This window comes from Dryobates pubescens, chromosome Z (assembly GCF_014839835.1).
Source record: "Dryobates pubescens isolate bDryPub1 chromosome Z, bDryPub1.pri, whole genome shotgun sequence".
NCBI lineage: Eukaryota > Metazoa > Chordata > Aves > Piciformes > Picidae > Dryobates > Dryobates pubescens.
In genome coordinates this window covers 96,768,308-96,785,352 of record NC_071657.1, presented here as the reverse complement: position 1 = coordinate 96,785,352, position 17,045 = coordinate 96,768,308, and the positions used below count along the sequence as shown (strand labels likewise).

The 17,045-nt window shown below is 42.2% G+C and overlaps 1 protein-coding gene across 1 annotated transcript in view; it reads left to right on the top strand.

The window, feature by feature from the left end:
• Nucleotides 1-13,276, top strand: part of LOC104296767 (chondroitin sulfate proteoglycan 4-like) — a 38,993-nt gene extending 25,717 nt beyond the window's left edge. The window contains exons 8-10 of the mRNA XM_054178240.1: nt 4,602-4,774; nt 10,584-10,767; nt 11,186-13,276. Coding sequence (XP_054034215.1) covers nt 4,602-4,774; nt 10,584-10,767; nt 11,186-13,236 — 2,408 coding nt within the window. The 3' untranslated portion in view covers nt 13,237-13,276. The remainder of the gene's footprint in view (nt 1-4,601; nt 4,775-10,583; nt 10,768-11,185) is intronic.
• Nucleotides 13,277-17,045: the final 3,769 nt, after the last annotated feature.

The following is a 17,045-nucleotide window of genomic DNA, read 5'->3' as shown; positions in this document are numbered from 1 at the left end:
TCAGTGAGGCTCTAGAAGCCAAGGAACTAGATGTGTGGATGATCAAGTTCAGTGCCTGTGGGTGAGAATTAGACAGAAGGCCAACAGGGCTGACATCCTGGTTGGAGTCTGTTATAGACCACCCAACCAGGATGAAGAAGTTGATGAATTATTCTATAGGCAGCTAGAGGCTGTCTCAAGATTGCCAGACCTTGTTCTTATGGGTGACTTTAACCTGCCAGATATCTGCTGGGAACTCAACACAGCAGAGAGGAAGCAGTTTAGAAGGTTCTTAGAGTGTACGGAGGATAGCTTCTTATCCCAACTGCTGAGTAAGCCTACCAGGAGTAAGGCTTTGCTTGACCTCCTCTTTACAAACAGAGAAAGGCTGATGGGAGATGTGGTGGTTGGAGGCTGCCTGGGGTCCAGTGACCATGAGATAATTGAGTTTTCAATATGCAGTCAAGCTAAAGAGGGGCAGCCACAAAACTTCCACTCTGGACTTCTGGAGGGCAGACTTCAGGTTACTTAAGGAACTAACTCAGCCCTTAAAAAAAAAAGGGGTCCAGGAGGGCTGGACCTACTTCAAGAAAGAACTCTTGAAGGCGCAGGAACAGGCTGTGCCAGTGTGCTGGAAGATGAGCGGCAGGGGCAGATGGCCAGCCTGGATGGGCAATGAACTTCTGAGTGAATTAAGGGAAAAGAATAGGGTGTATTATCTTTGGAAGGAAAGAGAGGTTACCCATGAAACTTTTAAGGATATTGCTAGGTAATGCAGGAAAAAGAAGTAGAGAGGCAATAGCCCATTTAGAGCTTAAATTGGCCACTGCTGTGAAGGACAACAGAAAATCCTTGCACAAATATATTAATGGCAAGAGGAGGGGCAAAGACAACCTCCACTCCTTAGTGGACATGGAGAGGAATATTGTAACAAAAGATGAGGAAAAGGCAGAGGTACTTAACACCTTCTTTGCCTCAATTTTTAATAGCAGGATTGGTTGTCTTCCGGACAGCTGGCCTCCTGAGCTGGCAGGAGGAATCCAGGAGGAAGTAGTTAGAGACCTGCTGAGCCACTTGGATCCCCACAAGTCCATGGGACTGGATGGGATCCATCCTAGGGAGCTGAGAGAGCTGGCAGATGAACTGGCCAAGCTGCTCTCCATCATTTTTCAACAGTTTTGAGAGGTCCCAGGTGACTGGAAACTAGCCAATGTGATGCCCATCCACAAGAAGGGCTAAGAGGAGGAACCAGGGAATTCCAGGCCTGTCAGCCTGACCTCAGTGCCAGGCAAGATTATGGAGCAGGTCATCTTGGGGACAATCACAGCACACCTGCAGGATGGCCAAGGGATGAAGCCCATCCAGCATGGATTTAGGAAGGGCAGGTCCTGCCTGACCAACCTGATCTCCTTCTGTGATCAGGTGACCCACCTGGTAGATGTGAGGAAGGTTGTGGATGTAGTCTACTTGCTGGACTTCAGCAAGGCCTTTGACACCGTCCCCCACAGCAAACTTCTGGCCAAGCTGTCAGCCCATGGCTTGGACAGCAGCACTCTGTGCTGGGTTAGAAACTGGCTGGAGGGCTGAGCCCAGAGAGTGGTGGTGAATGGTGCCACATCCAGCTGGCAGCCAGTGACCAGTGGTGTGCCCCAGGGATCAGTACTGGGCCCCATGCTCTTTAATATCTTTCTCAATGATCTGAATGACCATATTGAGTCCATCATCAGCAAATTTGGAGATGGCACCAAGCTGGGGCCAGATGTTAATCTGTTAGAGGGTAGAAGAGCTCTGCAGAGGGACCTTGACAGGCTGGACAGATGGGCAGAGTCCAGTGGCATGAGATTTAACACATCTAAGTGCTGGGTGCTGCACTTTGGCCACAACAACCCCATGCAGTGCTACAGGCTGGGGTCAGAGTGGCTGAAAGAGACATGGAGGTATTGGTTGATAGTAGTCTTGCATCCGGAAAAATGTGGCCAGCAGGAACATGGAAGTCCTTGTTCCCCTGTACTCAGCACTGGTTAGGCCACACCTTGAGTCCTGTGCCCAGTTCTGGGCCCCTCAGTTTAGGAAAGATATTGATTTGCTGGAATGTGTCCAGAGAAGGGCAACAAAGCTGGGGGGGTGTTTGGAGCACAAGCCCTGTGAGGAGAGGCTGAGGGAGCTGGGGTTGCTTAGCCTGGAGAAGAGGAGGCTCAGCGGAAACCTTACTGCTCTTTACAACTACTTGAAGTGACATTGTAGGCAGGTGAGTGTAGGTCTCTTCTCCCAGCCAACTAGCACCAGAACAAGAGGACACAGTCTCAAGTTGCACCATGGGAGGGTTAGGCTGGAGTAAGGAAGAAATTCTTCACAGAAAGAGTGATTGGCCATTGGAATGTGCTGCCCAAGGAGGTGGTGGAGTCACCATCACTGGAGGTGTTTAAGAGGAGACTGGATGAGGCATTTGGTGCCATGGTTTATTTGCTGGCAAATCATAGACACCACTTGTCACTGATCTCCTTCTGGACTTGGAATTCAAGCCATTGACGACCATGCTCTCCATGCAGCCATTCAGCCAATTCCCTATCTACTCAACAGTCCACCTGTCAAATCCATATCTCTCCAACGTGGAAAGTAGGATGTTGTGGGGGAGTATGTCAAAGGCCTTGCTAAAGTCCAGATAGATGACATCCATAAGTTACAATCGTTGTCTCTATGGTGTCAGACCAGAGCAGAACTATTGCTGATGCTGGAAAAGATTCTCGAATCTCAGGACAGAAGGTAGTGAAGGAGATGATTATGTTTGGGGAACAATCACATTTTACATCAAAACTTAACAGACTTTGTCTGTAGCTGTAGGCTGTATTTCAGCCTGTGCTGTACAGTGAGTGAGATAAGACACATATGGAAAAACGGGGGCTTTGTGGCACACCTCCTCTCTCCCCATGTCCTTGCATTGTGATGGTGGTGGTGTGATGACTTGGCATGGCTATGAAAAGCTGGAGTGTTGGCTTCCATCACTACAGCGTTAACTGTTTCAGAGTTATTCTGTCTTACCCTGATAGGGCAATGAGGTCTGATTTGCATAAGCAGGAATTACTGAGAACTGTTTGCAGCTACACATGGTCTGATTAACTGCTGCCTTCTGCTGTACATTCCTGACCACAACTGACACAACAGAAGTTCATAGTTCCCTTTCTGCCTACCAAGCAGAAAAAGGAAAAAAAAAAACCAAAACAAAAGACAGAGAGAAACTTCCTGAATTCTATATGGTGCAGGACAATTTTTCTAGGCCTCAGGGAGTGCTTCACTTTTTATAGCAGTGTGGACACAGAAAGGCATGGCAAGCATGAAAGGGGAAAACAGGCAGAGGTGAAGGTGTCATTATAAAATCTCTATTTCAGAGTAGATGTGTTTTGAACCAGGGCACAACTGCATGCAATCAGGCAAAATTTTTGTGTTACTGATGGCCTGCAAAACATCCTCATTCTTCAATTTGCCTGCCATATTTTTATTTCTGAATATTACAGCAGGAACATATTATTCTATGCTATCACAATGTAAACATTATGCTTTATTGAATATGGTTTGATAATTTGGAATTCAAGGATATGTACTGCTGAAATTATACATTGATACCCATAAAGCTTGTAGCTCAAGAAAAAAAAATGAAGAAAACATAAAAATGGGGGCAGAAGTTGGGGGCAGGGGGAATAGGACAGTGGGAAACTCTTGCATTTCCAGAACTATCTTTAAACATGACCTTTAGTTTGCTAAACGTGTATCATGAAACAGTGCATCAAAAAGAAGCCAAATAAAACTTATTTTTTCTTTTTAGGAAATTACTTGGTTTGGTTTTGTCATAGCTATGTCAAAAATGGTCTTGGTTTGACTAAATGTCAGAAAGCTCTTTATAATGCTTTAGCCAGAAAGTACTGGTTTAGTGTAGTGCTATGTTTTAAAAGGATTTTGTTACCCCTCAGTCTCCATCCATCCATTATTTCAGTTCAGGCTGTTGTTTTGGGTTTTTTTCTATTATTCCCCCCCCCCCCCCCTTTTTTTTTTTTTCTCCTTTCTGTTGTGTATTGTTCTTCCTAATTTGTTTAATTTACTAATTGATTTTTAATTCAATTTAACAGGCATAATCTTTTGTATTGATACAGCGTAGTTCAAACTTCTGGTAGTAATCAATTTTGGTTTCTGTGTTCACTTGAGACTTTGCTGTGTTAAGGCTTCTCCCTGCCAAATCCTCCTGCCTTCTGTGCACAACAGGGATTACTTAAAACCTTGACAATGGTGACTCCAGATGGGATTTTAACCCAGTTTCAGATACAGGAACAGGGCTTTTTATGCATGCTGTATTCCTTAGTTTGAGTTGCTTTTTTGCAGAAGCTAGAGTTTAGCATTTCCATGTAGTGAAGAGAGCTGCAGTTTTTTCATTTGTGAAACAAAGGTACACCTTACTGATGCACTTTTTGATTACAAGTCTTCCACAGCTTTTTCAAGTAGAAGGTAACTAGAAGAAGGGTAAACCTGCTGATTTTATATCAAAAGGCTAAAGTTATGTCTACAAAACTCGTCCTTTGGGAAAAAATGCTGCTGCAAATCTGTGTTACTTATAACTGAAATTTTTTTTTTAGGTTGTAGGAAACCTATTTCCCGACATGATCTGAAAGCTGTAACCAATGATATAAACAATGCAGGAAACAGAACTATAACTTTTATTGTTGTAACTTCTCCAAAACTTGGAAGGCTGATCAGAGTAAATTCACGTAATACCACTCAGGAAATCCTCAGTTTCACACAGTGTATGGTAAGCATTTACTTTATAATAACTAGTTCAGGGTTAGATTTTTACTTCAAAGGGCATTTTAGTGTTGTTCTTTGTCTGCTGCATTTACATCTGTTAAGTAACCAGGCATATGTGACCCATCAGTGCAATCATCCAGATTTGCTGTACCATTAATTATCTGGCATCTAGCAATGAATGCAGGAGAAGCCTTTATTCCTCTCAGCTTGCATACTAGCAGAGTCTTGTCAGTTTCCACTGTTTCACTTGTAACAGTATTTTTCAAGAAGAGTTATCCTAGAGCCATTAACCAGCAGTTTTTGGCAGGAGGAGTAGCCTTTTGCTCTATGAAAGTCCAAGAATCTGTACACAGTTCTCATAGGTGTCCCCAAAAGGACTTTCATTGATTTGATTTGCTGTGATATCAAGTGTTTTAAGTATTTTAACTTTGATAGAGGTCTGAAATGACTAAAATGTGGCTACTCATGTAACTTGATGGAAAATATTTTGCAACTGAAAATAAATTACTTACATCTGTTTGCAGAATCTGAATATAACTGTGTTCTGTGTGCAGTAAGCTATTCTCAGAAAATCTAAGTGGGGAATGTAAAAGGAATTCAATCTTCTGACTTTGCTGGAGGAATTCTGAAGAGATGATTTGGTCTTAATCTATGTTTACAGATTTTGAAAGTGGTTGTTTGCTTTCGTACATGTAACGGAATGACACAATCTACTGACCAGACATTGAAACTTGACCAATAAAACCTTGAAGAAAGGTTGACATTATTTACCATAAAAATTTGAAACAACCTGACCAAGGACTGTGGAGGAGCAAATCTCCACTTGAACTTTATAAATCAAGATGAACAAAGAATGTTTCTCTTAAAAATATGTTCTAATGCCATTATGTTATTGGTCTTGCATTATGAGGGAAAGCAACTGTTCAATGACATTGTTCCCTTCTGTTCAAAAAATGTGTGATTTTTGTGAGATGAAGCAGTTAAGCATGTCAGGCACAAAATCTTTCAGATAAAGGTCTGAAATTTCACTCCTTTTGTCTATGGGTATGAACTTCCCATATGTTTATCAGACACTGCCATGTCAGAACATGCCATTTATTCACTACAGCCTTAATTCCTACTAATATATAGCTAACTTTTCCTTGAACTGCATAAATTGTGTAAGGATTTGAGTTGAGCTTTTCTTCTCTGTCAGAGATACTTGTATTGGCTGTTTTCCCTTCAAATGAGAAGAGCTAAGTTACTTACTGCAGGTAGAATTAAGGAGCAAGAACTAAGCTTGCTATTTATTCTGCTAGAGAACGAGGTGTAAGGGAGAGAACTATCATAGTATAGTATAGTACAGTGTCAGTCAGGGTTGGAAGGGACCACAAGGATCATCTAGTTCCAACCCCCCTGCCATGGGCAGGGACACCCCACACTAGATCAGGCTGGCCAGAGCCTCATCCAGCCTGGTCTTAAATGCCTCCAGGGACGGGGCCTCAACCCCCTCCCTGGACAACCCATTCCAGGGCTTCACCACTCTCATGGTGAAGAACTTCCTCCTCATGTCCAGCCTGAATCTCCCCACCTCCAGCTTCATTCCATTTTCCCTAATCCTATCACTACCTGATATCCTGAGAAGTCCCTCCCCAGCCTTCTTGGAGGTCCCCTTCAGATACTGGAAGGCCACAATTAGGTCACCTTGGAGCCTTCTCTTCTCCAGACTGAGCAGCCCCAACTCCTTCAGTCTGTCCTCATAGGAGAGGTGCTCCAGCCCTCTGATCATCCTCGTGGCCCTTCTCTGGAGAAGAGACATCCTAAATAAACTTTCACTGTGTAATGTGTCATAGCTATGTGAAAAAATGACTTTGTTATTGCAAACATTCTCTATGTTATGGAGAATAAGACGTTCAATTTCTGTTTGATAATAATAAACTTGTAAATCTGATTTGAATTGAAACTGTATTATTTTAGCTTTCAGGGTTTTCATTGATTTCATTCTGTGCTATGGCACTTGAAATTTCACTTCTGAAAAGTACTGTGCAGCTAGATTATAAAAGTATTTAGCACTTTTGCTGTGGTCCTGAATTTATCCCTCTGCCCTGTGGTTTATCGCTGCATTGCCAAAGAAAAAGAAAAAAATTGTTTGAAATCACTGTTGCATTCGTAGAGAATTTTTCATGGACCCTTGTTGTTCAGCCAATATAAGAAAATTAATTGAATAACACAGTATTTATTGACATGACATTTAGGCTTTTTTCTTTGCCACTACTTTCCATGGTATCTTAGAAGTATTTTCAATGGGCAGCAAGCCACAATTCCTTCATTATCTTTAAAGTCATTACAGAGTTAAATACAGAAATCCTCACCAGTTCCATTCTGCTCATAGCACAGATAATATCATGGGCTAAAAAAACCAAGCAAAATCCCAACTCTATTAAGATTGATACTGAACACTGCTGAAGTAAAAAAATGTTTTCTTCAACTTGAAGTTCTAGAGCTATGCTTTGGGAAAACAAACCCAAACATTTCTTTTAGTATCAATTTTGGTTTTGTCCTATAATAGCCATTAAGAATTAAGTCAGTATAGGGAAAGCATAAACCTATAGAAAGGGTCTAGAAAGTTATCCCATTAGTCTGCATTTTTCAGACAGTAAGATGGGATTATTTTGAGGCTTCTGAGAAAACTGACCCTGAAAGCTGTGTTTCCCAAGTGATCTCAGTGGGGGCTGTTAGAGTAATTTCAGGATTAGCTCTTTCTGTACTCACAGCTTGGATTCTGTACTGGTGAAGTGCTTCCTCAGTGGTAGAAGCAGGGTTTTTATAATTTCCTTTTTTCACACCTTTCAAACATTCACGATAGAAACATGTGCTAATGAGTTCCTTCAGGGTGTTTGCAAGCTACATAGAGTAGAGTAAACTTAGAACAAGAATGAGCTCAGACAGAGATCTCTCTGCCGATTATAAACTAGGACAAGCCAGCCAGGTCGGTAGTTTCCTGGGAAGTTGATGAGGATTTTAGAAGTACAGCTGTCTTCTTTTCAGTTCAGTGAGTGAATTATCATAGAATCATAGAATTGTTTCAGTTGGAAAAGGCCTCTAAAGTCATTGAATCCAACTGTCAAAGTAAGATCATTATGGTCATTATACCATGTCCTGAAGTGTCATGTCCACACATTTCTCAAGCACCTCCAGGGAGGATAATTGACCACCTCCCTGGGCAACATATTCCAATGCCTGACCACTCTTTCAGTAAAGAATTTTTTCCTAATACCCAATCTAAACCTCCAATGGCAGAATTTCAGGCCATTTCCTCTCATTCTGTCACCTGATACTGAGGAGGAGAGACCAAGACTCAGCTCACTACAACCTCCTTTCAGGTAGTTTTAGAGAACATTGAGGTTTTCCCTCAGTTTCCTCTTCTCCAGACTGAACAATCACAGTTCCCTCAGCCATTTCTCTTAATACTTGTTCTTTAGACCCTTCACCAGCTTTGTTGTCCTTCTCCTACACTTCCATTTCTTTCTTCTAGTGAGGTGCCCAAAACGGAACCCAGTAGTCAAGGTGCAGCCTCACCAATGCCAAGTAGAGGGGCACAATCGCTTCCCTACTCCTGCTTTCTACACTGTTCTGATACAGGCCAGGATGCTGTTGGTCTCCTGCACCAAACAGACTAGGTGCTGAATCTACTGGATGAAATTTAGTAAGCATTCTAGTATGATTGCAGTTTCATTGTATTATGGTATTGATCTTGAAGTTTGGATGTAGTTCCAAATTATTAGAATCCTAGTCTGAAAATACTGTGGTTTGCCTCCTTTTCTTCAGACTAAACAGTATTTTGCAGTACTTTGGAGCTCAAGTCCTCATAGTGAGACTGGTGAGATTCTCTTGAGTGTGATGGTTTATAGACCAGTGAAGGCAGATAATGTACAAAGAATCCCTGTTTTTCTGGAATTTAGAAATTTTCAATAAGCAATTCCATCAGTTCTTCCGTTTCAAATAAGAGTATATTTCAATGATCATTTTACCTTCTTCTGATTCCTGTAGTCTCTTGCCAAGAATCTTTCACGATTCACTATGGAATGAGTACCTTGCTTCAAAGCCCTTTTCAAGCTCTTCAGTTTTTAATATGCTTTTTCAGGACAATGAGTCCAACCCCACTGCTATCCTTACACAGAAAGGACCGTAGACATACAATACTCCACTAAATGAACCATCCAGATGAGCTCCTGTTCATCATTATTGTTGCGCTGTTCTTTGCGTAAGGCCTTTACTAAGCATTCATGCCCAGTAATGCTTTACCTGTCTTCAACTAACCTTTTCTGGCAATGCAGACTCCATCATAAGAGAAATAGAAATGCTAGGTAATCTCAATACAAGCTACATACAGGCTAGGTTGGTGGGATAAGGCAAGTTGTATGAAATATGACAAGATCAGGTGTCAGGTCCTGTGCTTGGGTCACAGCAACCTCATGATATGCTATAGGTTTGGGGAAGAGTGTCTGGAAAGCTTCCTGGCATGAAAGGACCTGCGGGTATTGATCAGCAGCCATCTGAATATGAGGCAGGTCTGTGCTTAGGTGGTCAAGAAGGTCAGTAACATCCTGGCTTGTATTAGAAGTAGTGTGGCCAACAGGATGAGGAAAGTGACCATCCCCTTGTACTTTGCGCTGTTGAGGCTACACCTTGAGTACTGTGTTCAACAGTTTCGGGCCCCTCATTACAAGGAAGACACTGAGGTGCTGGACTGGGTCTGTGTTGCAGTTTGAGCTGGGTGCCCCCCTGGTGTGTTCACTTCCTGTGTCCAGAAGTCCAGCCCAGAGGGATGGACACAGGAAATTGTGTGTTTCCTACCATAATTCTTTGCACCACTATAAGATCCAGTGCCGAGTCTAGCACTGTCTCTTTTCTTCCTCCTCCGCCAGCCGGTAACTGGGGGAGATGTCTGCTGGCTTTGGGCCTGGCTAGGCCCAAGGCCACAGGGGCATGGGCAGTCTCAGACCTGGCCAGCTGAGACTAGCCCAGCAGAGGGAGGGGGAAGAAGGAGCCCTGAGGGTCTCGGGTGTACCCTCAGGTGGGGATGGGATGCCTCTGGGTTTGCTTTGGGATCTTTCTTTGTCACTGCGCTTTGGGTTCTCTGTAACATTCACTGCTTTCTATTTAAACTTTCATCACTTTTGCAATCCGTTTGTCTGAGTGTTTTATTCCTGCCCGTGGTGGGGAGAGAGGGGGCTGCCTCAACCCAGCACAGTCTGAAGGGCAGCAAAGGCTGGTGAAGGGTCAGGAGCACAAACCTTATGAGGAATGGCTGAGGGAACTGAATTAGCATGGAGAAGGGGAGGCTCAGGGGAGACCTTACTGCTATCTACACTCCCTACAAATACCTCAAAGGGGGTTGTAGCAAATGGGTGGATGCCGATCTCTTCTCCCAAGTAAGAAGCGATCAGGCAAGACGAAACAACCTCAAGGTGTGCCAAGGGATATTAAGACTGAATATTAGGAGAAATTTATTAACCAAGAAGGTTGTGAAGCTACGGAACAGGGTGCTCAGCAAAGTGATTTCAGATACCATCACTGGAAGTGTTTAAAAATACATAGGATTCTGGGGATATGGTTTAGTGGTAGTCTTGGCAGTACTGAGTTAGCAGTTGGGCTTGATAATCTTACAGGTTGACCTGAACAGTTCTATGATTCTCAATACACTGTGCATAGACTAAGGTACAAAGGCATCTCTTAAACAGTGTTCTTAAGTTTTTTTCCCCCTCTTCTTATGATTCAGGATTTTAAATTATTCTCTTTTTACACCTATGGCTTTTCTATACTTGAAACAGGTAGATGAAGGTGTGGTCATGTATGAACACTTACAAGCCGAGACAGATGTCTGGAGTGCAGAAGATTTCTTTACATTTACTGTCTCCTCTCCACCATCAGCTCTGGACCTCCAGGTGTTCCGCATTGTCATTTCATATGAAATTGCCAGGCATGATCAGAACAGTCGTCTTCTTGCTAATACAGGTAAAGATTCTGAGCTGTGTAGGCTCCAGGTTGTTTTGAATCTGTTAGGGTTCTGTTGAACAAATATGAAAAAACAAAGGCTACTTTCTCTGCACTGTCTGAAGACCAGAATACTTTTGTAACAGAGTGTAGTGTAGCTGGTGGCTTGGAAAACTGCATCATGGCATTTTAGGAATGAGATTAACTACCTATGTTCGAGCCTTCTCACTGCTGTAGTGGGTATTCTCTGTTTGCCCATAACAGCAGGTGAAAATGCTGTTGAGAGCTTTGAGATAGCAGAATTTCTTTAATCCTAATTTGTGCATCATTAGAAAATCTTGTCTATTCTCTGTGACTGTTATTTTTAAAATATGGGCAATATAGAACATTGCAACTAGAAAATAGTCAAGTACTAAGATTGTCGTTTCCTTTCTGCCAGGCGCCGTAGTCCAGGAAGGAGGTAGAGTGTTCATCAACAAAACAAATTTGGATGCTTCAAATCTATTGGTTAAGCTACATGAGGTGCAGCGCTCCATGTATGAAGTCTGGTATCAAGTTGTATCTTTACCCCAGCATGGCACGATTATTGTTGGAGAAAGAAATGTTACCAAGGAAAAGCCTAACTTCTCCCAATACATACTGAACAAATTTGGAATTGTGTACCTGCATGATAATTCTGAATCGCTTAACGACAGTTTCACTTTTGCTGTTTGGTTAAACCTAAAGAGCAAGTCTGCAACAAAGCCCCAGAGTGACGTATTAGAGGAAGTGTTTAATATAACTATTGTTCCAGTAAATGATCACGCTCCAGAACTGAAGACTAAAAGGCTGCACTTGAAAGTCCTGCAAGGAGATGTGTCAGTGCTGCAGTCAGAGAATCTGAAAGTTGAGGATCTAGATAACACTCCAGCTGAGCTCAAATACACCATTATTAGCAGTCCCTCTAATGGTTATTTAGCAATGAAAAGCAATCTCAGTGTCTCTATAAAGGATTTCACGCAAGCTGATGTTGACAGTGGTAACGTTTGGTTTGTACAGGATGGAAGCTCATCTTCTGGGGTGTTTTATTTCAGTGTGACCGATGGTAAACATCGCCCTTTATACAAACTATTCAGTCTTGAAGTCGTGCCCATCACTCTTGTCCTAGTCAACCTTACCAGCGTTGCACTTCCACAGGGCCAGACATCTGTCAATATTACTAATGTGCAGCTTTCAGCTGTCACAAATGGAAAAAGCACTAATATCACATATGAAGTAACTCAGCCACTCAAATATGGGCACCTGATGATTGGAAATCAGCAGGTTACTAAATTTGAACAGGCAGATTTGTACTCAAGAAGGCTGTCTTACCACCTGACAAATCTCACTGCATCCGAAGAAGTACTGGAGTTTATGCTTTTCACTGGAGAAGGCAATCTAACAGGACAGGTGCTGAACATCATAGTGAAGCCTTTAGTACAAGTTGTACCTGACATACAGATTTCAAATCAAGCAGTTTATAAATTCAGAAGCAGTGATCTGGATGCTTCTGAACTAGCCAATTTGACAAATAGTAATCCTAAATTTGATGTTATAGTGCCTCCATCTCATGGAAGAATTGTAAGGAAAAGGTTCATGAATGATGCATTGTTTGAAGATATTCAGACATTCACCCAAGCTGACATTGATAGTGGCGTTGTGCTTCTGGACGTAGATACAAATATGACGGGCATTGATCTGTTAAATGACTCATTCACCTTTGTGCTCAGGGCAGATGCTGTGCAGCCTGCAGTCGGCTACTTTCACTATTCCATTGTGCCATACAGTCCTCCGCCTGCGCAGGGTTTTACAACCAAAGTGCCTTCCATAACCAGCACAACCAATGTAAACATTCACACTACCTCAAAGAACAAGGCACCAACCTCCTTTCAAAATGAAGAGCCTATAGCAGCGCGACAGAAGACTGAACCAACCATGTGGCCAAGGCAGAATCACTGGGGAAATCTACAAGAGGAAGGTCCTTTGCTAAGTCTAGCAATGGAAACAAGTGGCTCCTTGGGGACTAAGACCACAACCGAGGTTAATGCCAGGAGTCCCAGAGAGAAGTCAGGAAAAGGGAACAACCCTTGGTATATTATTCCCTTGGTCTTGGTATCTGTGCTACTTATTGTTGCTGTCATATCTGTATGCATTTTGCTGATGTGTTGTAAGAAAGAGAAGACAAAACCACTTGTCAAAAGTCAAACAGATGCAGCCCTTAACAGTCCAGATCCATGTCTGGAACGAAGTTTGACAGTACCCAGTGTTACAGTGACTCCTCTGCTGAAGGGGCTTGAGAGCAATACAGCCTCAACATATGTGGCAGCAGGACATGAGCAACTTCTTCCTGCAGTCGTTTCTCCAGCTGTGGAACAGTCTGTGCAGAACAGCTGGTTAAACCTTGATCCTGAAATGATCCAATACTGTCGAAAAACAAACCCAACTTTGAAGCGCAATCAATATTGGGTATAGTTATGGCCAGTTTTGGTCATGCTGGTTGATGCATTATGGAAAAGAGAGTATACATTGTTGACTGACTTGTTCTTTATCAGACTTAATTATTATGGGTCAAATGATACACAGTTTGTTAGATGGAATCCAAATACCCGAAACAATGTGGAATAATATAAATCTTACTAGTTACAGTGGCCATAAAATAAGAGTTACAGTTAGTGCTTCAGCAAAATTTCCACCTGGTTCAGGGCAGAATTTGGCCCCATACATTTAGAGTGCACCCCGTGTATGCTATATTTGTTATTCCCCCTGACAGAGGTAAAATAGAATGTTCTGTCATGGATTACATATTTTTAATGTAATTACTTTTTCAGAAGAACTAAGTTTGCTGTAAAGGTCCTGAACCACCATTTGTCTTCAAACAACTTTCAGCTCCTCCTGTAACTGCCAAGGTGCTAATCTCAACAGTGTCATCTTGATCTGAAGGCTGTTCAGAGCCAGTAGTAAAGAAACAAAGCTGTGATTATTTTGACAGGCGTTCATCTGGGTCACCAAACAAGAACTCTAGAATTCACCTTGACAACACTAGCACAGCAGTGACAGTGTATAAGGATTCTGGTAAAATACTCTTGCTGCAAGAATTTTGTTGTTATTTTATTTTTCCTTTTCCTCATTTGGTGCTGAACTCTAGCATTCAGTGTCTGCAGACTGCATGCAGGACCTTTAATCCAAAGTGCAAAAACTCTGTAGCTGCCAGTTTATCTGCTGATTTATCTTTAGGCTTAGGTTATGTCTGGAAGTGCCTATCAGAATTTCCTGCTCCTGGCAAAGGGCTAATATTTGCTTTCAGTGAAGCAAATAACTCATTTTGGAGACAGGGCATTCAAACAGAATCAAATCCTCTGCTGTGTACATGCTGTCATGTGTTGTGGAGCTACTGACAGAAGAACAATCCTGCAAGGAAGTACGTATCCCCTTCTGAGGTTTCACAATTTACCCTTCACCTCCCAGAACACTGAACATGTGCCTTACACACTATGGCAGGTACTATCTACTCTGATTTTGTCCTAGTGGTAAAATGTGCAATAGCATCTTGGCAAAGGGACTATTTTTGCATTTTTGGAAATTCAAGCTCAATAATGACACAGTGTCTCTGGTAAAAGTTCGTCTTCCACTGAGGTCAGCAGCAAAATACTTGTTGACTTAATGCACTGATTCAAGGGAATGATGCTAACTAGTCTAATAATGCTAACTAATCATAACTGGTTTCTTACTTAACTGTTGAACTTCTCATCTATTTTTGTACTTTTGAATAGTTACAACTTCCTGATAGCTTCTCTGTGAAGCAGTATCAGGATGCAGTTTCAGCACTCACTTGACACTGGAATACCATTTGTGTTTGAGCTTAGGTACTGAAGTTTTATATAGAGTGCCTCAATATCCTTGGTGCTGTTCATTTCAAACTGCTTTGGTTTGGACAATCTTTTTTTGGTTGTTGATTAGCTGTGTTTCTGTTGTTTATATATTTCAATTAATGGAAAGTTTTACCCATGAGGAGAGCCAGACTACATCTCTGCTTTCTGCTGTGTTCTGTGAACAAAACATGCGAGCAGTGGGAGCAGTCTTTCTCATCTTTGCTGCCTCTGCCATGGTCAGCTGTGATTGTGGCACATTTTGAAGCAATGCACTTTTCAGAGCCCACTTCAAGATGATTAGTCCATGTCATTGGAAAGAGGCAAGCCACATTCTAGCTAGTCAAGTTACTGGAGCACTGGAGACTAAAGGTAATTAACCCTTTATGTGCTCAAAATGTGTTTGAACCCAGTTTTTGTTTCTCTGTCATTACCATTGTTTTCCTGATGCTGTCACGAGCAGGGTTGAATGCAAGCAGTGTGGTTAGTGCAAAAGGATGCGGTCTTCAGGCGTCTCGGGTGGACTGCTGCTGACTGCCTTGTAAACCGTATCTGCTTTACCAAAGACAATCTTTGGAACTGCTTTTGGAAACTCTTGTCCAGAGAGTTGATGCTGCCAGCCATTGCAGGGACACTGCAGTGTCCTTTGTGGACGGGCAGCTGTATGTCTCTTGCCATTTCCTGAGACATTTTTGCTAACACCAAGCAGATAGCAGTTTCCTCCAGATCTCACCTGTTAGCTGGAGCCTGCATCTGATGCCTTCTATCCAGTAACAGGAACTTTATCCCTTTACACCTCTTCCAGTGCTTCACTTCAAGGAGGAGTAAAGGCTTACAATCCCAACACTTTCCTGATGCTTAAAAATCCTGCCTCATGAGACCTTCCTGTCAGCACCATGTTCCCCTACAGTACTGCAATACATACTTGGAGTGCAAGGAATAAGCACAGAATCACAGAATCACCAAGGTTGGAAGAGACCTCAAAGATCACCAAGTCCAACCCAAAGCCTCCAATTTGTGATCAAAATACTGCAGTGCTGAAAGCTGCTGTGGGTCCAGTGACAAAATCCATGCTGTGAACCTGTGACAGGCTGAACAGAAATACAGAAGTGAAATGTGTGCTTAATGAAAATGTGTTGAATGTGTTGTTGTGAAAGCAGGTGTGCCTAAAGCTGCAGTGCTCAGTGTCCAGTGGAGATGGAAGATAAGGCTGCTGTAGTGCTGGCTGTGGTAAAAGATGAGACCTAAACGTAACAGGAACTGAGTCAGATAAACCCCCCAAAACCCCACAGTGCAGTTAGACCCCCCCATTTAAATGGACATTCTTGAGTTTCAGTGTTTGCATGGTCTGAGGAACAAATCATACATGGGAAACAGAGAAAGGGTGGTAGAATTTGTGCTGGCTTTTTTGGCTTCAGCATAATGGGCTGAACTGTTTTTGTCTCTTTCCAAATGCTTTTCAGTGACAGCTCATACTCCTTTAAAGGAGGCATTAGGAATTGTATTTTGAGCACTGGGCTCAATTATTATCTTTTTTTCCTTGGTTTGAGGTTTTTTGTGTGTCTTTTTATACAAAAGCAACCAAAAGACAAACCCAGCCTAAATGTCTGATTTTCAGTGTACCAGCATTCAATTTTCTACCTCAGTGCTACTGTGCTGTGCTAAAATGCCTGCTGTATTATGGAATGTTTTGATGAGAACTTCATACGAATGTAAGTATATTGTAATAGGGATGATGTGGTTTCATACAATATGCCAGAGGTAATACTGTACCTGATAACTGCATATGGATTTTGCTTTAAAATCCTACCTTGAATCTGCAGTAAAAAAATTACTAAATCTGACTGCATTAATGTAAGTTTTCCCTGTGCTTGTGGGCGATACAGAATAGTCTGTGGCAGAGGATGGTTCATCTTGATACAGGTGAGAGGAGTCAGCTCTGAATAAGCTGAAGTCCCTGGCTGAGAATCATAGAATTATTTTGATTGGAAAAGACATCTAAGATCATTGAGTCCAATCATTCACCTAGCACCGCCATGACCATTAAACCACATCCTGAAGTACCATCTCCACAAGTTTCTTGAACACCTCCAGGGACAGTGACTCCACCACCTCCCTGGGTAACCTAGGTAGAGCTCCAGCTCTTGAGATGTCAGTAAATCACTGGGATGAATCTCATCTTGGGTTTCTTAAATAATAATCAACCTAGAAAATCCATAAGAAAAACATGTTGTACTTACAGATTATTTTTGCTATCCCAGGAATTTACATAGTTTTAAGGTCAGGATCTGAGTTTTTGGTTCTTTCACTTGTTCTTGAAGCTGAGTGTTTTATTTAGTGAAGATGGATTTTATGAAGGATTCCCTTTCATAACAAATGGAGTTCAAACTGCGGCATGAAAGTGCCTTGAAAACA